The sequence below is a fragment of the Orbicella franksi genome, chromosome 14, assembly GCF_964199315.1.
Source record: "Orbicella franksi chromosome 14, jaOrbFran1.1, whole genome shotgun sequence".
NCBI classification, from domain to species: Eukaryota; Metazoa; Cnidaria; class Anthozoa; order Scleractinia; family Merulinidae; genus Orbicella; species Orbicella franksi.
Window position 1 is genome coordinate 23159354 of NC_138158.1, and position 9837 is coordinate 23169190.

Below are 9837 nucleotides of genomic sequence, written 5' to 3' on the forward strand. Positions count from 1 at the left end.
GGCGGCATTTTGTTTCTCGTTATCGAGGCAGCGAACACCTTGTTAACCATTCCGTCACATGATGTTCCAGCTAGGAGTTATCGTCGTGTGTAAACGGTTGGGAATTCGAATATCCCTTCACTGCAAACGCCTACTAATCCGAATACCGTAAACTTGATGAATCCGGAAACATTTACGAGTCCGTAATAATCTCGTCCAGTGTGAACTTAGTGTTAGAGACAATTTACGGAAAGAAACGTTTTTCGTTTATAATTTTGTTAGGAATCACTCCTTTCCGGAGCACTTTTTTAAATGAAAGCTCTCAATAAGATCTATCTGAAAAAGCTAAAAATAATTTTGTTTGAAAAAAATGGTCAATTTTTGTGTATATACTGATACCTTGGAAACGGAAAGTAAGTTATCATGATGACTCTATATACCTCCATATACTAACTATTGCTTGAATTTATTTTTCTCAAAAACAGCAGCTCGCCTCACAATTGCATAAAATCTCCTGTCTCTAGTTTTGTTAATATTCTTATGATAGTTCAGGCGATTGTATAACAGTGGTAGGAACAGAGCAGGCTGGTGTTTTCTGACGCAAATTAATCAAAGGAAGGAGATCACTCCTGAAGTAAAACTGAACAACAAAAATGTTACGATAAAAAAGAGAGAACAATTATCTTCGTGTTCCACTTAACGGATTGTGGGTTTGATAACACTTTGGTACGGTATGTAACCAACATTACAAGGTTCTTATATTACAATGATGTTTGCTTTTCTCTGCAACTGGAAAATTGCAAGACCTTGTAACTGAAATTAAGAACGGCAATCGTGTGATGCTCCAAAAATATACACATGACGGCCACACCTTGATTTAAAGGGAACGTTTCTCCGCCATGCAGTAGAGTTGAACAACAAATTCTGCTTAAAATACGTAATACCTTGCACAATCCCTGTGATATTTTCATTTCACAAATCAACAATTATCAGTGCGACATAATAATTTCGTTTATTAAAGATACAAGATAGAATCAATAACCAGTTTTATTGTCAGTATTTATCCTTTAATTCGTCTTGTTTCGCCAACGGAGCATACAACTTATGTAATTTAATAGCACCGAGAAAAACAGGAATGTGGGGAGATTCAAAACTCCATATATTAGAGAAAGAAAAAGAAATTCAATTATCTGGTCTTAAACACAACTCCAATTTTAAATGCTTTTGGAAATTTAGGACCTTGGTGGCTTTCGGAGACACAGAAATAGCTTTAGGCGATGTTTAGGGTGTGTATCTAAGTCAGTAGAATACTCCAAAAATATGCACATATTAGTATCACCCAACTAGTGAACTAATGCAAATCCTGCATTTTGATTGGCTACGCTACTAGGGGACTATTAGTAACAGTCATCGAGTAGCGAAATTGGCGCTATCGAGCGTGACGCTTTCTTTCGTTTTATTCCCAAATAAATATTTCTTCAACTTGCATTTGCTAACTTTATTATTACCTTTTCTGTCCGACTAGTTGGGTGATACTAAAACAATTAGACCCCTCGCCCTCAAGGGCCACGGGTGAATAGCCCATTCGGCTTCGCCTCATGAGCTATTGACCCGTAGCCCTTGCGGACTACAGGTCTAATTGTTAAATAGTCCTCCGCTGTTAGCCAGAGACTGAGCAAGGTAAGACGGTCAGAGAAGAAGAGAATTCCACAATGTGTCACTGACTGTTTTATTAATTTCTTGCAGTTTTTAAGAGAGAAAGAATTAGAGACTCACTTAGTGCGTATAGTATTTCCTTATGGCGTGGTTAAGGCGAGATGTCTTGGAGCGTTTATGGCTTCTCGCTTTGCCTCCCAAACATAAAGGAAAATCCGCTTTTTTATGTCTTAGAAAATCACTCAACGAGGTATACCGCCAGCTGCGATAATTCTGTTCATCAAATTGTTGCTTGTCATGTTTCCAAAACTCGGAATTTTAATGGTCGCGCTTCGATGAAAGTGAGAATTGCGATCATTTGAACCAAAACCATTAATTTTGTCCCAAAAACTACATATGGAAACCTCATCGAGTCCAGAGATCGAACACAGAAGTTTTAGTAAAGCTGAAATTTCGATGAGCTTTAGAGTTCGTGACACATTTTTGTAGTTTCATGGTCTTGTTGACAATTTTCATTTGTTTCCACTTATTGCGAGGGCATCCCGGCGCGGTAAACACAATTCCCCTGCCTGTTGATAGCAAGTGATGTCCTAATTTTCTAGCTATCTCTATCGCTTTTATCGCAATGTGAGTGAAATCTTGATTAAAGACAAAAATTAAATCAGTATGCTGCTAAAGCTAACCAACCGAATGAAAAACCGGCGAAACGTTTCTAACAGTAATCACACGCGATGGAAAATTGTCCATTTATACAGCTTGCAGAGTTTAATTTCACAGCTACTTAAGCTGTGTATATAATTGCGATGATCAAATATGTCTTCATATCCTTCTCCTCAGTTCAAATATATAATCTTTCATATATTCACTTGAATAATCACACCCGAAGGAAATTCGTCCATTAATGGCTTCTCGCTTTGCCTCCCAAACATAAAAGAAAATTCGGACTGGCGCCTTTGCGTGGGATAGAAAATCATTGAACCTTGCCCACAGCTTATCACAATAACTATAGTTATTAACACTTAGAAAGACGTCTCTTTCATTTGGCTTCACCACGAAATTAGCTCATCAGCACCTAGCCAATAGGAGCAATACACAATCAGTGTAAATTGTTTATTTTTTATCATTTTGTATCATAAATCAACTCTATCGACCGTAGTGCGCAACTGGACTTTCTGCATTGCGTTTCGTAAAGTGACGACTTGGATATTCCTCTCAGTTACCATCGCTATTACTGTCCTTTTCAAGTCACGATTGATTTCCATTCCTTCAATTGCCTTGGAAGGTGAGTTGTTTTCACAGTTGTAATCGTCTCTTTAAGTTTTTGATTTTTAGATCTAGGGATGACTGAAGTGAGTGACTATCATGTTTTCTCTCCAAAGCAAACTTTATTATTGTAGTGAAAGGTCAGCCGTGTGATTTGTAAATCGCAGCTAAAGACAACCGAAGGCATTGTTTTCTATATCGATACAGCCCAGTAGCTTTCGAGAAGATTTGATCATTCCTGCCCGATACGCCCAAGAAGTGTTTACGAATGTTCAAGAGCGCCACTGTTTTTCGATTAAAGTTCCCCTCGACAGCAGCACCTAATGCGTCAAAAAATGCACTTCTAAAGGCACTTAGATTACAAGAACATTGAATAAATACATGCTCCAGTGCTGCTTTCAAGAGAAACTTTCAAAGAAAACAACGGAGCTCTTAGACATTAGGGAAGGCTGTTGGTGTGTAACGGCAAGAATGATTAGAGCAAGCTGAAAGCTACTAGGCTGTGTCGACGTAGTTGTTGAGAAATGCCACATAGTTGCATATTATTAAACGAAAGGGCTGATGAGTAACGGCTCTAAACATCATGCACCCTGCATTGACTTATAGCATTCACCGTTAACGTCATGTGAGCATTTTTTCCTATTTTTTTCCTTACAGATTTGGAGTTCTTACGTAATGGAATCTTTGAAGGTTGTGTTTGTCATCATTTTGGGCCTGTCTTCAGGTATGGAGTGTGCATAATCTATTGAGAGACTAGGGGTGTGAGTCAAACAATAAGGAATCTTGTTCATTGATGTTATTTTTCTGACCGGTTTCACCTAATAACTGCAAACGTTATCAGGGAACAGATTACTGGAAGGAATTTAATTTTTCTCTCTGATGTAAATCACGCCCTTGTAATGTTGGGAACAATGAAATATTACCACAAAAACAACGTGCCTGATCAAGGTAAACTCCTGCCTACAAAAATGACCAATCATGATCATCTTCTCTAGTGACGTCAGTATGTGCATATGACCGTCACGTGTTCAAACCGAGCCTCCCTGTTCCACGCCGTCGACTTGGCTTCATGCCAGCTCTTCCACCCTGCCTTATATTTCTCTTTCTCAACAATGGACTTCGTTCCGGGGGAGTACTCCCAGAATAATCAGCTGGGGGTGTGCAGCCCGCTTCCCAAAACCCTCTCCCTATTTATGACCAAAATCTGCAATTATCCATGCCCTATTTATGACCTGACCAAATTTGATACCCTATATATGGCCGTTGTGGCTGCGCAGTTGCGCTAAACATAATTTATAAAGGGCTTTTGTTGCTAGTCTTATCGAACAAATTTTTAAAAAATTTTAAAAAATTTAAGTAGCTTCTTCTAAAAAACATACTTAATTCAAGAGTAGAGTGCTAAAACCATACCCTATTTAAGACCAAAATGGCCAAAATCGACACCCTATTTATTACCAGAACGGCTGAAAAACCATGCCCTTTGGGGCCGCACATACCTATATAGTCCATATAAGGGCGTACCCCCCGGGACTTCGTTCCCCCTCTCGCCTTCTGTTGTCCCCTCCAACGCTGTTAAACAGTCACTAACACCCTCTCTCCTGAGTACAAAAAACAAAACAAATCTCTTGAGATTTGGAGTCATAAAAATGGCCAATTTCAAGTGTTTCCATATCCATTACGACCCAAAACTGCTTTACTTAAGAGAATGGTTTTACGCAATCCGCAGCCCAGCCATACTAAGACGAAGGTATACATTTTCCAATTCAATATAAGATTGTGACATATTCTGATATTTCTTTTCAGCTTATTCGATGAGGCCTTTTCGCAGACTGCATTTACACTCAGCTGATTCCCAAGTTAAAGGTTTGCATTTTGTTTCATTGGACGTTCCCGTCATGTTCGTGTCCTAAGCATCCTTCCAAAACTAATCCAGAACAGATCACTTGATGTATGTTCTGTCTTTACAAAGCCTCTCGTTGCACCCGTTTATAAAAAAAAAAAACAGAAAGATACAAACAGTGATCGTAACATTCGATAAGTATTTTTGAAATTGAAAATAACACATTTTTTCTTCACTTCAGCCTTTGATGGTGGCTACTCTGATTGGTCAGCTTGTTCTGAGTGCAGTGTGACGTGTGGAGGAGGAACACAGACATTTATAAGGACCTGTGTGCCATTGAAAGGTCTAGACTGCAGTGAACCAAACGAAAAAACAGAACCATGCAATGAACAAGAATGCCGTAAGTGCTTTTTACATCGATTGCATTAGCTTTTTTTTGTTCTTACAATGAATTATTTTCATATTAAATTTTCCTGAAATTTACCTCAAAAGGCTGGTTAATTTAAATTGCTTCACTTTGGGAAGAGTTATCTCCCTTTTAGAGAGTAAGAAATAGTTTTCCAGTTGATAAAATGCAAGGAAAGTAAGAGCGGGAAATTCCAAGATTTACATTTCGGTATTTTGACTGTTGGTCATCAAACTACTGAAAATCAACCCAATGAAAAGGTTTCTGGCAGAAAAAAAATTTATCAGGTTACAAAGAGGATCGGAAATTTGAAGTTATTATAATAAGTGTCACTCAGAAGTCCGATCTAAATAGGTTATTCTTTTGTAAATAAATCCACTTAAGTTGTTCTCGCAGTCAAGATGAAAAAGTATCCAATTTATAACGTTAACGTGGTTACTTTTCTTGCAACGTGCTCGATTTCAAATATTATTCTTTCCTTCGTTTAGCTGTTGACGGCGGCTACACTGATTGGTCGATTTCTGAGTGCAGTGTGACGTGTGCAGGAGGAATACAGACACTCACAAGAACCTGCACCAATCCCCCGCCATCTAACGGTGGAAAGGACTGCAGCGGATTAGGTCTAGCGGAAAAGACAATTTCTTGTAACGAACAAGAATGTCGTAAGTATTTTTTTGGAACAGTTACAGGCTCTCTTCAGTTTATCTTAATCTATTGTATCTTTTAAAATGAATGAGGACTCTCTTTTTCTTTAGCCCTTATCGATGATTACGTGTAACAGTGAACGTCTCGTTAACGATTTGTTGTACAAGTGTGAACTGAAAATAGAGAAACGAGGCACTGGCTGATTTGACTGAAGAAATATCAAGACAACGTTGGAAGGAAGAAGCATTAAATGAAGACCAAACTTTGAAATTGTATTAATTGAAAACACCGAGATAGTTTTATGTTTCTTTTCATGCATTAAGACGCAATACTTTTGATATTGCAGCCGTTGACGGACGGTATTCTGATTGGTCGGCGTGCTCGGAGTGCAGTGTGACGTGTGGAGGAGGGACACAGACACTAACAAGAACCTGCACCAATCCCCCGCCATCTAACGGTGGAAAGAACTGCGATGGACCAGCCCAGAAGACAGCCCCGTGTAATGAAGTAAATTGCCGTGAGTATTATTGGAAATAATTGGTAACACTCTTTTATGACATTTGATTTCTGTGGGATGTTGAATGACATGGTCGAAGTGTCGGGAGAAGCAAGTGGGTTATATATAGCCAATGCATTATTGAAATGGGTTTAACCCCAGCTTTCATCGTCTTCTTTGGAGAGCAACTGGTTGCTGTTGTTATTTTTTATTAAAAAAAATTCTAAATCTAAGGCAAAACTTTCAAATTGTTTTGTTGTAAAATATGGTTCGCGTCAGCGTGAGGAGCGGATATTTTTTTGGGAATGTTTTTAGTAATAAATAAACTTGCGCAAGTGATTTTATAAGAGACGCTTCATTTTTTTATACTTCAGCATATCTTGTTTAACCTTCACTTAATAACCACTGCTCTGTATGTGCATACATACTATGCTGCATTGCTCTGCATTCACACTGTATTGCACTGTTTTGCCTTGGCTTGCCCTCCACAGTACGGTGCACATTGCTTTGTTTGACTACATCTATCATTCTTCATGTAAAGCTCACTTAGAGAAACTAAATTTGTCTGTCCCTACGGAAGATGTTTCTCTCGTAAACATTCAATAAGATTCTTAGGCCAGTATCTCGACACTGAAAAATTTTAAAAATAACATTAGACAAAACGACCTTATCGTTTTCATTGAGGGCATGTGGACAACGTGTGTTGTGTGCACTATTTAAGGAATTTATATACATATAGTCACAAACACTTTTATCATGATTGTAAATACATTAACAAGTGTTACGTTCTTACCTTAGAACAATTTTAGCATGTGTAAAAATTTATATCTCTTATTCATTTATTTTTATTGTTATTGTTTGAGTGTCCACAATTAGTTATTTAAGCTAAATACTCAGACACTTGGATAAAGTTCATTCATTCAATCGTTCATTCATTCTATAACCACAATCACCATTACCTTTTATCTCCACAGCACCTCCTTGTACTGCAGGACTTGACATTGGGATCATTCTCGACAAATCGGCCAGCGTTGGAAGAAAGAACCTGGAAAAAGCTATTGAATTCTTGAAGAAACTGGCCGGTGAGTTCAATCCTTCACCAGAAGCTGATCACTTTGGTTTAATCACATTTCACAACAAGGCCAACCTGGTGTTTAACTTCAACCAGTACCAGAATAAGGCTGCCCTTTTACAGAAAATAGCCAAAGAGCCAATAGACTTGGAAAAAAAAACTCGCACAGATCTGGCGCTGATAATGGCGAAGGACCAGCTGTTTACCGAAGCAGGAGGAGACAGACCAGACAAACCAGATATCCTGTTCATTTTTACGGATGGTAAACCGACTCATCCCAAAAAGAACTTTAATTTTACAGCATTTTTTGAAGAAATTGCAAAAGATTTCAAGGTGAGTATCTGCAGTGCAGTGCAGTGCTGTGCGGTGCAATGCTGTGCAGTGCTGTGCAGTGCTATGCAGTGCTATGCAGTGCAGTGCAGTGCTGTGAGGTGCTGTGTAGTGCTATGTAGTGCTATGCGGTGCAGTGCTGTACAATGCAGTGCTTTGCAGTGCTGGAAGTGCTGTGCAGTGCAATGCAATGCTGTGCAGTGCTGTGCAGTGCTGTGCAGTGCTGTGCTGTGTAGTGCGGTGCTTTGCTTTGCTTTGCTTTGCTTTGCTTTGCCGTGCTGTGCTGTGCTGTGCTGCGCTGTGCTGTGCTGTGCTGTGCTGCACTGCACTGCACTGTGCTGTGCTGTGCTGTGCTGTGCTGTGCGGGACAGTGCTGTACAGTGCTGTTCATTACTGTGTTTTGCTACATCATCCATTTATCTTTCTTCATCTCTTTGTGCGCCTGCCACCCAGCTTTTCTATTTCTAATTATATCTACAGTGTGCACTACAACTTTTGTCCTTTCTAACAGGCAAAGGATATTTATACAGAAGCAGTGGGGATTGGTAAAGGAATAAACTTCGAGACTCTTCATCAGATTGCAGGTGCTAATAACCCTGTAATTCTGGTGAATAACTTTGCCAAACTCATGGAAGAGATTCCGAATATCAAATCAAAGGCTTGTTCTGGTAAGTGGTCAGAGAAAGTTGCCGGCGATTCTGGTTTTCTTGAGCCACTTGCTGTTTGGTCCCTAAATTAAGGTCTATTTTCAAATTATACCGTGTGTTTTTTTTACTTGTGGTTACTCAAATAAGCATCTCTTTTCTTTCCCTTTTCCCGAGAAATACCCCTCGATTTTTCTACAAAATTAACAAGGGTTTTCCGTCCATTAATGAAAGTATTGAAATTATGTACCTTTAATGAATATGAAAAGGTGATAAGATTGCCGTTGAGTAGAAGACTCAACTGTTTTTTATTTTGTTTTGCAGATTAAAGAAGTTTGTCGTTCAAAACCCAATGTTTGAGATGAACGGCGTAAACAACATTCGGGCTTGTTTGTTTGTTTCTATTTCAGTTTCTTTGTAGAGAATAGTATGATAGTAAATATATCTTAAAACTTTGAAAAATACACAATTTAAGCAAAATGATTAGCTATTTTATTTCGGTGTTTTTTCTGGTGCTGATTTGAGTTCAAAAACGTCTGCATCATATTGAGCAGAATATAACCACTTGACAACATCTTTAGTCTAGACCATGATAAAATTTCTTAATATTGATATAATTTTGGATCAGGGATAAAATGGCAAAAGCCTAGTGTTAAAAGGTAAAAATGATTTCAGTTTATATCATAACTGAGGTTTATCAGAACCCTGTGCACCAATAAACGACAAGTTTAGCAAGTGCTTTGTGTGAAATAAATTACTTTAAGTTGCCTTGCCTCGTCATCAGTCTGAAATATGGATTTACTGCTGGTTTTATAAAAAGTTTCCGTTTTATTTGCAATATGTGTTTTTTATGTACAATGTCCTCAGTAAGCACAACAGTGCTGTACCCTATATAACGCAAATCCACATGGCTAGATAGCAAATTATTGTACTTACTATTTGCTCTTCATCATTGCATCTAAGTAGATTTCTAGTCGGAATCTCGATATTTCCGGCCGTGCGACATTTTCGGGCGAAAGTTTACAACAAGAGTTATCACTCGAAAATATCGCGTCGTCCCGACTAGCTGCCCCTGGGATTCGGAGGATGAGTCTGCTCTGTAATTGACCAAAGTGTTCTCGCTTGAGTTGACATTTAACATTTATATCCCCATGTCCCCAGTTTAGTGGCGCACGCTACGCACGGCTTACTGATAACAGCCTCCCTTACTTTTGTTGTTGTGTGTACAAGCCTTTATCCACAAAAACATGCCTGCTGTGCTGCCGGATTTTGTCTCGCTCCTTATTTTCGTACGGGAAAGATAAGTAGAGAAAACATTTGTGCCTTAAACTCTTCAACCGTATGAATATTGCCTCAGGTGATTCACATGAAGTTTCACCCAGCCCTATAATAGACCACAGGAATTTTGATAGAGTTTCCATCACGAAAATTGTCTTCTCTAATAATTATTATTGTTGCTTCGTGCGACTGCTGGGGCAGTAAACACGCAATCTCTCCGACATTTTG

At 38.8% G+C, this 9837-nt stretch overlaps 1 protein-coding gene across 2 annotated transcripts; it reads left to right on the top strand.

The window, feature by feature from the left end:
* Nucleotides 1-3565: 3565 nt before the first annotated feature.
* On the top strand, nucleotides 3566-8719 carry LOC145467551 (uncharacterized). Of its 2 annotated transcripts, XM_081451109.1 has the most exons (8): nucleotides 3566-3622; nucleotides 4702-4761; nucleotides 4980-5138; nucleotides 5633-5806; nucleotides 6136-6306; nucleotides 7260-7690; nucleotides 8199-8355; nucleotides 8656-8719. In XM_081451109.1, exons 1-8 carry the CDS (start codon nucleotides 3574-3576, stop codon nucleotides 8658-8660), a joined length of 1206 nt encoding a protein of 401 aa, XP_081307235.1. In that variant the 5' UTR covers nucleotides 3566-3573; the 3' UTR covers nucleotides 8661-8719. The 2 variants fall into 2 exon arrangements, with proteins under 2 accessions (XP_081307235.1, XP_081307234.1); XM_081451108.1 differs by having other exon boundaries at nucleotides 8199-8712.
* The last annotated feature ends 1118 nt before the right edge of the window (nucleotides 8720-9837 follow it).